Source organism: Falco peregrinus, chromosome 7, assembly GCF_023634155.1.
Source record: "Falco peregrinus isolate bFalPer1 chromosome 7, bFalPer1.pri, whole genome shotgun sequence".
In the NCBI taxonomy this organism is placed as follows: domain Eukaryota; kingdom Metazoa; phylum Chordata; class Aves; order Falconiformes; family Falconidae; genus Falco; species Falco peregrinus.
The window spans coordinates 8,995,352-9,011,725 of NC_073727.1; the positions used below are offsets into that span (position 1 = coordinate 8,995,352).

The 16,374-nt window shown below is 40.5% G+C and overlaps 1 protein-coding gene across 2 annotated transcripts in view; it reads left to right on the top strand.

Annotated features, from left to right (window-relative positions):
* The first annotated feature begins 6,877 nt into the window (after positions 1–6,877).
* The window catches only part of HEATR1 (HEAT repeat containing 1), a 38,616-nt gene continuing 29,119 nt past the window's right edge, over positions 6,878–16,374 (top strand). The window contains exons 1-11 of one of the 2 annotated variants that reach the window (XM_055810263.1): positions 6,878–6,971; positions 7,157–7,335; positions 9,210–9,426; positions 10,307–10,448; positions 10,969–11,070; positions 11,954–12,094; positions 12,659–12,870; positions 14,091–14,224; positions 15,013–15,121; positions 15,460–15,570; positions 16,023–16,140. In XM_055810263.1, coding sequence (XP_055666238.1) covers positions 7,194–7,335; positions 9,210–9,426; positions 10,307–10,448; positions 10,969–11,070; positions 11,954–12,094; positions 12,659–12,870; positions 14,091–14,224; positions 15,013–15,121; positions 15,460–15,570; positions 16,023–16,140 — 1,428 coding nt within the window. In that variant the 5' untranslated portion in view covers positions 6,878–6,971; positions 7,157–7,193. Of the gene's footprint in view, positions 6,972–7,156; positions 7,336–9,209; positions 9,427–10,306; positions 10,449–10,968; positions 11,071–11,953; positions 12,095–12,658; positions 12,871–12,985; positions 13,298–14,090; positions 14,225–15,012; positions 15,122–15,459; positions 15,571–16,022; positions 16,141–16,374 lie in introns of those variants that run through there. The other variant, XM_055810264.1, reaches the window with a different exon arrangement.

A 16,374-nucleotide genomic window follows, 5' to 3' on the forward strand; every position in this document is an offset into this window, starting at 1 on the left:
TTGCCTCTGATATCACTGGTCCTCTAAATCTCTCTCAAGTAGTTTCTCTGCAGAGAACTCTCTGAAGTTACTGGCATACACAATACATGCAGAATGACAGAGAGTAAGAAATACAGTGGATAAAACACTGACAATATACTTTTGTCAGTAAGAGTTATTAGCTGTTAACAAGAACATTTCCAGTTGTCAAGACTATTTTATGAAAGGCAGCACAGCACCTTATCATCTCGAGACAGCAGGGCCACTATTTTAACTCTGAAAATATGGCACCTCTAGTAAATCACCAAATCTGGAGATCTAGGTTTATCATTAAAACTCAGTTGCATGCCCTCATCATCTAAATCAAACACACTATTTCTTCTAATAACAGGTTTTTTCCCCAAGAATTCCCAAGATATATAAAAGCATGAACAGTTTCCAATGCACAATGAAAGCAAGTACAAAAGCCAAACATTTTCTAAAATGCACTGAAATGTAGAGAAAGGTTTGGTGGATTTTTGTAATTGCAGCTACTTCGTATAATTCAGTATCACAGAACTGCACTTTCTGACTTTCTAATACTTTCCAAATATTATAGTATTAATATCTCTCACATATATATTTATATGCATATGTACATACACTAAAAAATGCTCAGACGTTCCCAGTGTTCCCAGTGCCTCTGTGCCAGGCATTACATGAATGCGTAACTCATTCCTACACAAAAATATGTAAAATAAATAAATTTTAGAAAGTGGATGAATAAAAATATGTAACCAAATATAATTGCACAGCAAAACCAGCAGATATATATGCTCCTCTCTGCTACTGAATGTGGATCATACTGTTTTCAGGCATTGTCATATGAAGTTGTGAGCTAATTCAAGTTCAAACCATGTGTTCAGCAGGCCTGCGGACTGGCAGTGACTAGGGCAAATGAAGAAATGAAAGCAGCACTGGCTTCAATAGGCAGCCTGGGAAAAGGCTGAAGTTTGTATTTAGTGCATCAAGATAGGAATGACACTACTTCTCCTTCAGGGAAGGAGCTGTGATTAATCTCAGCATTTAAAACAAACAAACAAACAAAAAAAAAAAAGGCGAATGGCTGGCTGACAAGCAAATAGAGGTTTGAACAGCTGCAGATCAGGAATGGGTAGTTGCACCATAAGAGATCTACTCCTGTTCCAATGCTGTCAGTTGCTTGAATAACAGGCAGTTGAGGGAGGCAATAGTGAGAGTGTACTGCAGTAAAAAAAACATGTTCCATATTGATCACTTCCGCCTTCTCCCCATCCTTCAGTTTATTGTCTCTTTTACTGTTTACAGCCCTGCTATGAAAGACAGGACATGTCTAGTGCCCAGTACACAACACTCTCCTTGTTGCTTATTACATGCAAGTCCCTAACGGCCACATTGCCACACTCTGATTATCAAGTTCTCCCAATGCATTAAACAATGTGACTCACAACTACCACACAGTAGATCCATGACACCTACTCTCTCAGACTGTCTGGCACAGGTATCTTTTCATAATAATAAACATCTAACCTATACACACATGAATATCATATTTCCCAATCTAATAAATATCAAATCATGACAAAGGATTATCACAATCACAGAAATCATGACAGACTTTTTCAGTGTATTTTCCTATTTTTCATTGCAACAATTGTGCAGTCCTTAAAATCCAACTTTCTAGCTGACTTTTTACACAATAAACAAACAAAAAAAATCACAATTCATCAAGTAGCTCAGCACTGAAAGGACTGCTTTTTCCTTCCGTTTTTCACCATATCCATTTGTCTTTCTTACTCTCCCTGATGCTTTTGGGGCAAACTAGACCTTCCTCAAATGGATACAAATGGAATTATAAGGAGGACTATTCCCTACCCTTTTCAAGCCAGTGCTTTCTCTGCATGTGCCTAGCTGAAGCCGATTTGTTTATCTGGGGGTTATTTCTCCTTATCTAGAATATATAAAAGTCTCCTTTACAAGAATTTTGATTCAAAAGTCCTCAATTTATATTACCGTATCAGAAAGCCTTTAATACAGTAGAAGTCCAAAAATAGCTTCCCACCACCCCATCCAGAGGGTTCCTATTTATTATTAGATCTGGAATGCAGCTACACATGAGAATTTATGGCTGAGGGAAGCTGCAACAGATTTCCCAAGAGAAGACAGGGAAACACGATACTGCCTGCCACAGTGGTCAGGGAGTCGATGATGTGCTTGATACACTGCCTAGCAAGGAAGCTTATTCCAGCCCTTCAGTTCAACTGAAGAATTGTTCTCCCTTCAGTCCTGTTCCAGTAATGAGAACTGCAATTCTGCATAACCCCAACCACCATCAAATTATGCTTGATTGTCTCTGCCCTCAGTTACATCAGCTGTGCACTCATACAACTTCACTGACCCCATCAGAATTACTCTGGAGTTTCACTAATGTAAGCATAAAAAGATCAAGCCCTTAGGGAAGGAAAGGTACACAAGGAAAACAAATCTTAACTCTCTCATTTTACATATTTGTGTTGCTACATGATACAATGTCTCAAATCTCTTTGCTTCTAACAAAAGCTTAGCCAAGGGAATAATGGCCTCAAGGCCTTATCCATGTATACACTGCAGAAATGTACTGTCTCATCATTTCACAATGTCCTGAGGTGAAGGGTGACTGCTGCATTGTCACTGGGAGCAGAAAGAACTGAAAACAGAGAAAAATACATTACTGCAGCCTTAAAGTACACAATAAAGCACTGTTCTTCCTGATAATTACAGTAACTCTATAAATTCAGACACTACAGATGTATTTTTATAAATTATACACTTCCAATAGGGAGAAGATATGTACACAAATTAAGAACAAGACACAGATTAGCTCGGAGCAGCAGATTTAACTGCACAGCTTCCAAAAGTACAAAACTTTGGCATGCCTCCTACAACCAACAGCAAAACGAAACACACCCCTTGACAATAAGATTACCTTGGTTTACAAGATGTTCAAGCCACTGCTCCAGAACACAGCTCAGTTTACAGGTCAGTTAGTATACATATACCCACATTAAACACACGTAACTGTTAACACCTACTTTTGCTTCAAAAGTTAAGAGAACTTGATACACTCTAAGGAAGTTACAGTCTTCTTTGCATATCCTAGAAAGTTTTTAATATTACTTCATTACGGTGCAATCATCATATTTTAGATGTCAGGCATTGTCACGTTCCCTATTAGAAATGGCAATGGGAAAATATCAGGGAGCATACCAAGATTACTAGCAAGTGACGGTTAAGCACATGGAAGGTTGATCTCTTCCAACTCCTTCAGAACTGTTTTAGCAATCCAAAATCATCATGGCTCACTAGATTACAAGAGGTGGTACAAGAAGGAAAAAGAAGTGTCATCCTAGCAAATGAATTAATAAGCTTTTGAGCATACTTAGGAGTACTAAATACAAACACAGTCTAACTTTTTATGTAAACAGTAAATTGTATAGGTAGTACTCAATTCCTTAATCTTCATTTTGATATATTACAACTGAATGCTACTGAACACACTCCTTTTACGTATCAAAAGTGATTCCCTTTTTCCCTTTGAATGAAATTCCTCCCCATGCATTGCCTACACATGAAACCAAACAAGAAGATGCATTCTGCAAGAGCATCTAATGGGAATTTGGTCTACAAGATCTAGTCTGTGTAAGATCTCTGAAATGCACACAGTGTGACAAGGGTTCCTCAGCACTACTTCATTCCACAAATTTCCTCCAACTGGGTTGCATTACTTACTAAGGTAGATATAGCTCTCTATATGCACAGCTGGTGAAGTGAATTGGAAGGAAAGGAATATAAAGGCTAGATCTTAATCTGTATAAAGACATCAATTATATTTGCTCCAGCAGTAGCATAAATCTACCCAGATGTAAAGAACATTAAGTTTATTAGCATTTGCATTTCTCAATTTTTTTCAAACACACCAATGTTTACAAGTGAATAGGCTTACAGAAAATGCTTGAAGCAGATCACTTTTTCCCAAACAAAAATTAGCACATGACAATCTATATTCTAAGACTTCAAGATTTTTTAACAGACAATCTAATCAGTCAAACACAGTGATCACAGCTGTAGTATGGCTAGGAGAATTCCATCCATACAGACTACCTATGTGATAATGCAGGCACGGAGAAGCTAAAAGGACCAATTGAAACAGGCTTGGGTTTAAGTTCAGAAAGGTATGTCTCTGTAGTCCAGTATGGAGCAAATCTCTGTGATATTCAGGCTTCACCACTGGGAAAGTACAACACCAACTAAGCATATTCTCTAAAAGATTTTCTGGTTTTATATTTTTCCTAGGAAACACTTTTTTAGAATTAAATCAAGAACAAGTATTTTTCCCTCTGCAGAAGGTATCTCTGTTCCTCAACCTCCAAAGGGAATCCCAGCTTTACTCTGAAACCAAACAAGGATGGAACAGAAAGCACAGAGGTATAAAACCTGCCTTACAGCTCTCCATGGGAAAGAATAGAGCGGGATAGCGGTACTGGAAAAGCTGAACATATGTCAGTGTTTACAACTTCTATTTTATCTTTCTGACTATAGTATTCAAATAATGAATCACATTGCTAAAAAATTACTACTTTTCTCTTTTAGAAACAGCTTTCTGTCCTTTGCAAAGTCTACATATTTTAATGTTTGGTATTTTTAGACATGGAAACATGCATATTTATGCAGGTATAAACCATACCAAAAATAAGGCCACATAAGGTTTCATAAAGGAAGAAGATGCACAAAAGCCACAGGGCATGTGAAAAAGTGCAATAAACTGGCCTCTTGGTTTGCACCACCCCTAGACAGCTCATTTGTTAAATGATCAGAATCTCAGTGTGAGAACAATCAGAAAAATAACAGCAAACCTGTTAAATCAGTAATATCCTCCAAATGCCACTGTTGTAACTGCAGTGGTAGTGACCCTCAACAGCTCAGCCATGGCTGTCATTACACCCAGGTAACACCTGTCACAAGTAACACAATACATGCTCCCTGACAAGGCACCAGCAAATATTATCAGACACAATGTCAGACATCCAACTTCATTTTCACTCTCTGCTCCCTCTCTACAAAGGTTTAACTTAATGCAAAGCCTTGTTGAAATCAGTGGATACTCCTAATGGATAAAATTAAGCATTTAAACAATTCTCTGCAACCCTAAACTTCTATCAGCTTTTTGTATTGCTGTTATATGCTAAATGATTGCCAAATAAGGCAGCTTTACTATGTGAACAGATTTGTTATTTCTGCCATGGACTACACAGATTCTCAAAAACACATGGAAGTAATTGTACAGATCTGGTGCTGGAATTGTTGTATTTGGCATCATTTTGTCCATCCACTGGCATCAACTGAAATTAGTTTTATTTCTGCTTTTTTTTTTTTTTTTTTTTTTTTTCCTCCAGGCTTCTCCTGGTTTCTCAAGCCACGCTGCCTTTCTGGCTTTGTGCACCAACTTCCAAGCACAGAACCCTGCAGCCTTGTATACAAGCTGGTGGGAGACGTTGTAGTTTTTAACACTAGGAATTTCTTTTCAACCTGATGGCAACCAAACTATGGATGAGAAGCCTGAGTGAAGCTGTGGAATTTCCATCCTTGGAGATACTCCAAATGCAACTGGACCAAAACTGAGCAACTGGCTCCAAGCTGGCCCTGCTCTGGGGCGAAATCAGACAGCTTTTAGGGGACTCTTCCAGCCTACTTCTGTGGGTCTGCAGCTGGGACCTAGCCCCTGCACACTACAGTAGCTTTCATGACCTTTTGCACTCAGGGGAATCCTGCACTTCCCTGAGCGTTACTCACTCCAGATATGGAAAAAGCCTGAGGTGGAGCTGTTACAGATTTGCTAAAATTATTTTAATAGAAATATAGAGGAATAAGAAATATATTCTAATGAAACTAGTAGTTGCACAACAAAAGCTGCTATGAAATCCTCTGTACAGCCCTGTACCAAGGCTAAGAACTTATATTTACTCAAAGAATGTAGGTATAGTAATTAGGTCATGTAACCATAGTTTGAAAGAAATAATTAATGAAATAACTGATGAAAGAAGGAGTCTGTTTCTCTTTCTTTAACTTTCTCTAACAAGGAGCCTGTTTATAAGTTATCTAGAGGGAGCGACTAAAAGAAACAAGCAGAAGAAACAGATGGTCAACAAGGACATAAATTAGCTCAGACCGATAAGAACACTGCAGACTTGCACGACCATCACATACCAGGCAAAAGGTGAAAAGTACACCATGAGGAAGACCTACGGCCTTCCTCCCAAAGACCCCTACCCACAAGTCTTGGAAGAATATGCGCAAGCGCGAAGGACTGATAAGCTAATTAACATACGAAGCGAGAGTATGTGAATGATTTTTGGGAAATACTATGTTTATGCATGAATATTTAATGAATATGTATGAGTAAGTTCTAGATGAGGTGTATGATTTTGAAGCTTGGTGTGCGTTGATCGTGAGAGGACTCACTCACGCAGCCGGCCGTCAATAAAGAAGTGTCTGCTTATCTACATCACATTGGTGTTGAAAAGTTTTTCATTCCGAGATTTCAGTAACAGAGCTACTCCTGTTGCACGCACCCTCACTACTGAGACGCTGCTGAGGGGATGGCCCCCCACTGCTGGGCTCAGCACAAGGCCAGCAGCACGCCTGGCCACAGACACCTCACGGAGGCTTCTCCATCCACCCGCCCGTGCTGCGGGCCAAGACCCACCGGCTGCGCGCCCGTCCCGCTCTCCCCCGCCTCACAGGCCCGGACGACGCCTCCACACCGGGGCCGCGCTCGGAGGCGCGAAACTGGCGCCAAGCGGCGGCGGGCGGCGCAGGCTCCGTGCGGCTGAGGCGGGGCGGCGGGGCCGCAGCTTCCCGTTCCGCCCGGGCCGCCGCTTCCGGGTGAGCGGCGCGGCGGCTCACGTGGGGCCCGGCGGGCAGCGGAGCGGAGCTAGGTCGGTGGCGGGGACCGGGAGCGGGACCGGGAAGGGGCTCGTCTCCCCGCCTGCCGCCGTCCCTCTTCTCCCCCGCCCCCCCACCGGGCGTGCGCGGCCCTGAGGGGCGCTGGCGGGGGGAGGGGCGGCGTCTGCCTCCACGCAGCTGCGTTACCCGCGGGCCTGCTTTGGGTTTCTTCCATTAGGTTTCTCTGAAGGCCTCTTTGGTTGGGAGACGAAGCCATGACGTCCCTGGCGGAGCAGCTGAAGCGGCTGGCGCTTCCCCAGACTGACCCCAGCCTCCTGAACCGCACCGAAGTAGCGTCGCTGCTGTTCACCTGCAAGGAGGCTGCTGGTATTGACAGGGACACGTTTTTTGCAATCGGTGAGTTGGGGTGGTTTAAGTCCCGGTGATTTAACGAATTGTCTGTCAAAAAAAAAAGCCTGGGAAAGGCAAACCCGTATTCAAAAGAGGCCAGAAGGATAATTCAAGAACCTATGGGTTAATCAGCATCGCTCCAGTCTATGGGAAGAGCATGGAGCCGGTCTTCTTGGAGCACGTTTCTGGGTGCGTGATGGGTAAGGTGACTGGGAAGAGTTGGGGGCCCCAAGGTGGCCGAGGGCTGGAGAATTTGCCCTGTAAGGAGAGGTTGGTGGGGCTGGTCTCATTCAGCCTGGAGAAGAGAAGGCCCTGGGGGGGTCTGACAGCAGCCCGCCAGCACCTGTGAGGAGGTTTCAGGAAGACAGGTCGGCTGGAGGACAGGAGGCAATGGGCATAAGTTGAAACAACAGAGGCTCAAACTGGATATAAGGAAGAGCTTTTCTCACTGTGAAGACAGTCAAGCAGTTCAACAGGTTGTCCAGAGAGGTTGTGCTCTTCGTGCTTTTGAAAGCCCCAACTGGATAATGCCTTGAGCAACTTGAGCTGATTTCAGGGCACACTCTGCTTTTGCAGGGCCTTGGACTAGAGAGCTGCCCAAGGTCCCTTCCAACCTGAATTCTGTGATTTCATCAAAACATGCTGACACCCTGCTCTTTGGTTACGCTATGGCCACAAATAGTGTAAGGTGGCAGAAGCCATTGCTGTGTTTGCATGCTTCAGATCCTTTGTGCTTACTTCTTTCCATTTTTGTTTGGAACTTTACCCAGGAATGTGATGCTTCGTGAATGAGAAGGCTGTTTTCTAAAACCAGAAAAATTAATATAATATACCTATGTTAAGTAACAAGGTTGTAGATTTATATGTCTTTGATGCAACATAGAGTATTTTTTCGTTTCTTAAATAGCTGCTATAGAACTGCTACATCAAATAGTTTATTTTTGCCATATTTCAGCCAACCACCTAGTGTCTTCATTTCAGCTGAAACAGTCTTCTTTGTGATTAGCCATTAATATTTACAAGCTTTTGTGAAATAAAGGATTCATTTATCCAGTGGTGTACGTAGAATATTGTATTTTAATTTATTTAAAGAGGTACCTTTGCTTGCTTCATCCATATAAAATCGCAATAAATTTGGCTGGAGGGGACCTCTCACAGTTGTTTGGTACTAGCCCAACTGACCACAGGGCTAGTTAGTCCAGGTTGCTCAGGCCTGTGTTTGGCTGAGTTTGAGGATGAATGGTCTCTGATCCAATATTGGGCCTCTGATTTAGTGTTTGACCACCCCCATGTTTAAAAAAAAAGAAATAATAATCAATCCGTACATTGCCTTCGAGTTTCATATGTTCTTACTTATATCTGTGGCCTCCCATCCTCCTATTGTACATCTGTGAGAAGAGGCTGGCTCCATATTCTTGATAACCTATGCTATGTCCCATCAAGTAGTTGCAGACAGCAGGAAGATTTCCTGTTGATTCTTCTCCAGGCTGAACAAGCCCAATTCCTCCATACAGTTTCCTTTTATATTATTTACCAGTCCCCTGACCATCTTAGTGCTCCTGTGCTGGACTCACACCAATTTGGCAATGTTTTTCTTCTGCTCATGAGCTCAAAATTATACACATTGCTCCAGATGCAATCTCGCAAATGGCAGGGATGGTTCACCTCCCGCAGCCAGCTGGATACACTCTAATTTATAAGTGTAGCAAAAGTTTTGGTCTTAATATTTTTAGTAAGATTTACTGGTTGGTTTGGTTTTCATAGTGAGTGTAACGTATACCAGTATAGCAAGGAAGCTGAGTATGCCATTGAGAAAGTAGGTGGGTAGGACTGGTGAATAAAACGTGCGTTTAAAGCTTTCTTCCATTTTTTTTCCACAGGATGTACTGGCTTAGAAGAACTGATGGGGATTGATCCTTCATTTGAAGTGTTCCAGTCCAGTTTGTTTAGTTCCACGTCCAAAGGCCTGGAGCGCAGTGTTCAGTCTAAAGCAGTAAATCAGCAACTGGATAAGAATATTTCATTGTTCCTAATTCACCTGTCCCCTTACTTTATGCTTAAGCCAGCCCAGAAGTGCCTTGAATGGCTGATCCACAGGTAATCCACTGAATATTTTATATGTCAATAGATAAGACTACTAGAAATGCCAGATATTTTTTCACCATTGAGAAAAATTCTAAATAATTTTACTTGTTTTCTAAAAACGCAGGTTAAATTGTTAAAAATACTCACTTGGGCTTAGTCTTTATGGGGCCAGATGCTCTTCTTTGCCAATTAGATTTTTGTCTTTTGATAAATTTCTGTGAAAGTTTTGATCTGTCATGATAGTCTATATAAAAGCAATAAATGCTTTGCCTAGCTTTCACCAAATTTGCCCAACTCTAGCCATCTTACAGAGGACCTAGAGAGGCATTTTATGTCGTACACTTTTGGAAATGGGCTGTGTAAAATAGCTGATTTTCAGTATTAACTGTGAACCATGAATATGATGCCCTTGTATTATAACATGAGCTAAGTAGTCTTATTTCAAGATTATGTAGGAAGGTATGAAGAAAAAACATATCAAGTATTTTGTGAAGTGATGTTGTATTTGTTTAAACTAATCTACCCAGATGCAGAAAGTGTAATACTTCATGTCATGAAAGAGTGGGTGATTTTGTTGCTACAGCCTTTGAAACACGGTTTTATATATATGATATAATATATATATTATACTGAAATTCATACTTAAATCCTATAGGGATCTAAAATTACTGAAAGGGAGGAAAAAATTGCTAGCACTGTTTCTTTCCTTTAGTGCATACAGGCTAGCAGCCATCTAGGGATTCTGGACTGTAGGTGGACCATGTGTCTGAGTAATTATGACTTCATCTTGCTTAAAAACAAGTAAACCAGATGTTTTGAGAAGAAAGTGACTGGGTCGGGTTTTTTTGGATTTCCATATGATTTTTAACTGTGTATATGTGTTTTTCCTTAGATTTCACATCCATCTCTACAATCAAGATAGTTTGATTGGTTGTGTTCTGCCATATCATGAGACTAATCTATTTGTGAGAGTTATTCAGCTTTTAAATATAAAAAGCCCAACTCATAAATGGCATTGGATGGATCCAATAAGGGTAAAGTATTTAACAGATGCAAGCTGAGAGAAGCATGAGGGACTTTATTAATAATGTCTTGACTCTGTTACTAGGTTTATGAATATGGACCACCTGTTCATGTGGTTAGTTGTAGAACTGTACTGAAAGATTTAATTGCAAGGATGGAGCCTGGATGCCCACCTGTTGTTTCTGCTATCTTTCTTTATAAATATAAAGTTAATTATAAAAAGCTTTGATTTTGTTTTGGCAAAGTTGAAGTATGGTTTTAAGGTGCAAGTACTTGCTACTGCTAGGAAGATATGTCAATTACTACAATATATGTTTATTTGAATATAGTTCATATGTAATGCTTTTCATTATCTGTCTTAATGCAGATACAAAAAATTCCAGAGTGGTGTGTGGGTTTCCATTTACTTATTTGATTTTAAGTGGTGTTAACTGATCGGTAGGATTAATTTAGAGTTTATATTAATTTTTACTTTGGGTGCTTCACTTTACCCTTGAGTGTGCTCATTTTTCTTTTTTTCACCATTTAAAGAAACCTGGAGTCCCACTGGCAAGGGGTACTGTCATTACACACTGCTACAAAGACCTGGATTTCATGGATTTCATCTGCAGGCTGGTAGCACAATCTGTGAAGGTTGTTAATTTATTCTAGAAAATTACTTGTTTGGTTTTCCCCATCTCTGTATAGTATTATGCTATTTACTAATATGTTGACTTACATATCAAATAGTAAAAGGAGTCATTAGTACACAATATGAAAATTTCTTGTTATTTGTATAGACGACAGTCTATCAGAAATTCTTGTAAGGAAGTGGCTGAGAACCAATGAGCCATGACAAAACAATTTGGCAATAGTGTATTGCTTCAAAGTACTTATTTGTCTTCATTTCTTTTATAAAGTCATTTGTGCTATTCGCTTGTAACTGTGCTTTGAATTTGGGTATCTCTTTTGGGGGTTGTTGTGGGTGTTTTAAATGTACATTTTCAAGTATTAATGAGAATGTAAAACTGAGAATATTAGAAGGTGAGCAGATTTATTTGTTTTTCAGTTAATGTCAAACAGAACTAGTTTTATAGTCTCAGAAGGGTAAGATGTACGACAGTTCCAGTTACGTAGAGAACTAGAACGCACTTACTGTCGAAACTCAGCAAAGCACGCACAGTAACAGGGTTTGTTCACAGATGTAGTAGGGCGGTGATATACCAGTCAGCTTCATGGTAGTCCAGTTCTCAGTCTTGAGCATGACACCAAAATCACAAGTTATTTAGGTTACCTTATTATGACTAACTGTAGTGGCTGAGGATTAGCACTTATTTCCTTCTACCATGTCTGCAAGGAGGAGCAGTAACCTCTGGTGAGGGTTATTGCTGGGAGGAGGTGATGACTTAAGTTGTGCCAGCAGGAGCTGGTAGAGCTTTACACGCTGGAGTTCTGAGATTTTGCTGGGTGGGAGGGAAGCCGTATGTGTGTTTGCACTTGTCCTGATGTCTGAACAACTGATTTTTCTGTGGTCCAGGTCTTTTCAGAGTATCCTGGCAGCTCGGCTCAGTTGAGAGTTCTTCTTGTGTTTTATGCCTCCACCATTGTGTCAGCTCTTGCAGCCGCAGAGAAGATAACAGACACTATAGTTTCTAAGCTGCTTCCTTACATCCAAAAGGTGTGTGAGGCTTGTGTTTTCATTCCTGTGTGAAGTGTACTGTGTTCTGCTGACATGTGCCTGCAGGTAACATTTAAGAGGGATATTCTATGTGAAATGTATCGTACCGCTCTTAGCCTGCTTTGAAACATTAGGCAGAGAAGATCCATGAATAATAATTTTTTTCACACCTCAGATGAGCACTTTTAAGTACTCTTCCTACGCGACATGAGGAATGGAGCTGTGAGAAACGAATACATAGTTTAAATGAACCTCTTTGCCTTAGAGACTTACTGTGCTAAACAGTGAGGAAATGGAGTCAGGGTGGACAGCCTGCTTTTTCCTCCAGCACTGTTGCTTTGTTAACAAACAGGGCAGCAGTTAATGGGTATGTCTTCTGTATGTGTGCACCCTGCGTGACAGTTTTTTCTTCTTGAAAGTTGCGTGTGTAGATCCCTTAAAAGTTCATACATGGGGAAGATAGTGTGATTCCATGGGTGTCAGGGTGAAAATTATTTTTATGGTAATGTACTATTTTTTTTTAATTTGTATGTATTAAAAATCCACCTTGATCTGTTTTCCTAGGGCTTGAAATCCTCTGTACAGGATTACAGAGCTGCAACATACATGATAATCTGCCAGATGACAGTAAAAGTGACAGTGGAGACTTCCTTGGTGCATTCCTTGATGCTGCAGATAAGCAAGACATTATCTAAAGTGCCCTCATTAATCAGGGATGGGGTGGCCTGCTTGAACCTACTTCTACAAACTCAGAAAGGAGACAAACTTGGGAAAAAGTAAGTGTACTTTAATTGAGTTTTCCCACTTTTTAAAAGATCAGACTGCACTTCAGTAATTTGAATTTTTTTATCCTCCTCATTAAAGGGACTCTTTCCTTTCAGAAATTTTGGTAGTTGACATTTCGAGGGGCTTGGAAGTTTGTTTGACTGACTTTGAAAATTTGTATGCTTGCTGCAGCTAAGGAGTCTCAGTGGTGTGACTCTGTCATCTTTTGGTCCCTCTCCTGCCACTTCCCTCAGTAAAGGATTGCTGTCAATGCGCAAGACTGAACCCTGCCAGTAAGAGGTTTTCTTGAAAGTGGGAATCCTGGAAGAGAAGCCAGCATAATAGTGGTAGTGCAAATCTGAAGTTGTTTGAATAGCTTGGAAAAAAGAAGTTCTTTCCCTTCAGGGCTTTGAGTTCCTACAGTTTGACACCTGAAGTGTAAGTGCTTCTATACCACCACTTCTTTGGTCCCACAAGTCAGGTTCTCTTCTGGAGGTACATGTAGTATTTCATTCCCATCAGTCTGTCTGCCCTGCCCTCTTACAGTTAGCTGGTGCTGTTAATGTGCACTTGAACACAGTGATGGAAGTCCTGCATGCTACAGGGCGTTTGACTGCTGGCAGAGAGGTTAGCATGCGTATTCCAACAGAATTAAATCTTTACAGGAATAAGTACAGTGATTACCTGCCAGGTACTTGAACACGGTCATAGTAGAGGAAAATGGGTTAAAAGCTGAGGTGTGAGGAACTAAAGGAGAGACGTGCTTGATGCTTTATGCAGCATCCAGATAGGTGGGTAGAAGAGGAGACAAGATGAGATAAACATTTTATGAACAGGAAGGGAAATTGCTTCTGCTCTCTTTGAGGATCTCCTGTCATTGATCTATTGCTTCTTCTCCCTTCCTTTGGTGCTGCTGGGTAGTAGATAGGCTGCCTGCAACGTGAGGATATCAAGTATTTTTTCTTGTACTACCACCTTCACAAAAACATAAGTATGTGCTGCTGTGCTCAACATGACTAGCATATCCTGTTTTCTTCTTGGATATTAAATGCACCAGTAAACCTCTGGGAATAAGGAAGTGGATCCCTATGAATCTTTTCAGTATTTGTTTATGATGAGGCTGTTACTCGTTGCTGTAAACTGAATCCTTAGGAAGTCTGCATGGTTTGAAGGTGTTGGTAGCCCAGATGAGCATACATTTATTAATTTATTTCTCTTTTCCATTGTGCAGGCCATTTAATTATCTTTGCAAAATCCCAGAAATGGTAACACTTTTGCAAGGCCTTTCAGAAAACTATGATATCTCTCCTCTTCTGCGCTACCTGTTGCCTCACCTTGTTTGCACTGTCATGAAAAGTGATACAGGTAAGTTAGCACATACATTTTTACAATTTTGTTGAGGCTTAAGGACAGATGGCTGTGTCATTTTAGTTACTTCTGCCATTAAAACTGCGCCAATACATGTGAAGACCTGATTAAGCTTTTGTGTGTGTGTTGCTTTTTGTTTTCCCAGGCCCTGCAGAGGAGACTGCTTTAGGCATTGTAATATCTGTATTTGCAGTATTTCAGCAATAACTTAGTTTTGATATATGAAATTTCTGACTTTTAGAGATGTATTGTAGTACTGAAAAAATAATTTTTAGGTACATTATATGTACTCCATAGTTTTAAGTAGTGGAGATCTGTGTTTACCTGATGAATTAAACATGCCTGGGGACAGTCTGGGACAGCAAGGCTGCCTGGCCTGCAGTAGTAGCCTGTGTCTGCACTAATAAATTTGTTTGCACTGTGGACTTGTAACTGCCAAATCATGACTGGGAAAGCTCTTGTGTTGAAAAGGTCTGGCTAGATTCATGCCAGGGAGTGCTGCAGGGAGCTGCTGGCACAGGTTGTGGTAGCAGGTCTGGAATGTTCCAAAGCATACGTTAATTTATTGGTAGCAATACAGCCTGTGGCATTTTAATTACATTGGTATAAAGCATTGCTAGCAGCTCATGGAGAGTAAGTGGTAATAATCAATTAACATTGTGGTCTTCAAGCTGTGTGCTTGGTTCACCAGATGATGATGTCTGTACAAGCTATTATATTTAATCAGTATGAAGGGGTTATTCTCAAACTACTGTTCATCTTTTATGGTTACATATTGTCCTTAGAGGAAGAAGAAGAATCTGAAGAGATAGAGAATCCAATTTACATCAGCCATCTTGAAGCTATTCTTCAGAGTATACCGCTGGAAAAGGATTTAGATCACCTGTTGGCTTCGTGAGTTAACTTCGATTATTTTTCTTCTGCAGTACTACAGTCGTTTCTGATTTAATAACAATTAATTCCTGACAATGGCATTAGCGTTATATGAGCACGTTCTCCTGAGTTCGTAAGTTAACGCCAAACTGGATTTTGAAACTGAAACATTCAGTAATCCTGAAGAGCCATACTTTTAGCACTTGTGAGACAGAGTGAAACTTCAAGCCAAGAGCAAATCTGTACTTGCAAGAAGTAATGCATATTAATCCTAACCTGTTTAGCAATGCACTTTGGCACATTAATGAAAACTGCACTATTCAAAACATGGTGGCTTTTTCTTTTGTTTTTAATTTTAGCAAGTTTCTTGAAGAGTATATCTCCTGTGGCACAGAGATTGAATCTAATCCCACGAAAATGGCTGCACTCAATCAAAAGTTGCTTCCTCTTATCAGACTTCTTGAGAGAAAGTAAGTTCTATTTTTTCTATTACAGACCTGCAGTCTGTAGAGTGGTCATGTCAGCTATGATCTTGGCTTGCTGGGTGTAGTAAGCACAATATTCTTGCCCAGATAAATACAGCAAAAATAACTGACTCCTAATCTTTGTCCAAATTTTATTTTACTGATCTGTCCTTACCTATTTTGTTATCAGTGTAGTACATGGAAACAGACCTACTGGCTTTGTACAGCTGTTTGCTGTGTAGCATGACCCTTTCTGCTAGTTACTTATCCTAGTAGTCACAATATCGTTCATCCGTGTTCAGGCATAATGCTTGATTGCCTTGCAAAGCTACTTAAAATAATCAGGTTCAGATGAGTATGTGTGCATTCAGCTTCCTTGTATTTCCCTGTATTTCTCTAGTATACCTGTTCTCTCGTAATACTCTGTGGAACATGTTGGGGGTTTCATCTGTTGGCAGGTATCCTAAAGCCTTAGACTCTGTGTTGGAGAAGCATCTGGAAGACTGCACAGATGAGGCTGACCAAAATATTTTTCACCAATTTATTTCGCTTTCATTAAGCTGTGGCAAATACAAGGTAGGTAGGAGTTCAGTTTGTGATCCTAGCTCTTGCTTGGTTGTACTGTCAGAAGGCTGGTATTTTGGCAAAGTTCTGTTCTCTTTTCCTCTTTCTAAACAAAATCTCTACCATTCCCACCAAAAAAAAAAAGCAAACAAAGAAACAGCTTTCTTAAATGTGATTTGGGGAGGGGGGGCTTGATCAAAACTGGTAAAATAAAAGCTGTCAGAGCTTTTAAGGTCACGTTCATCA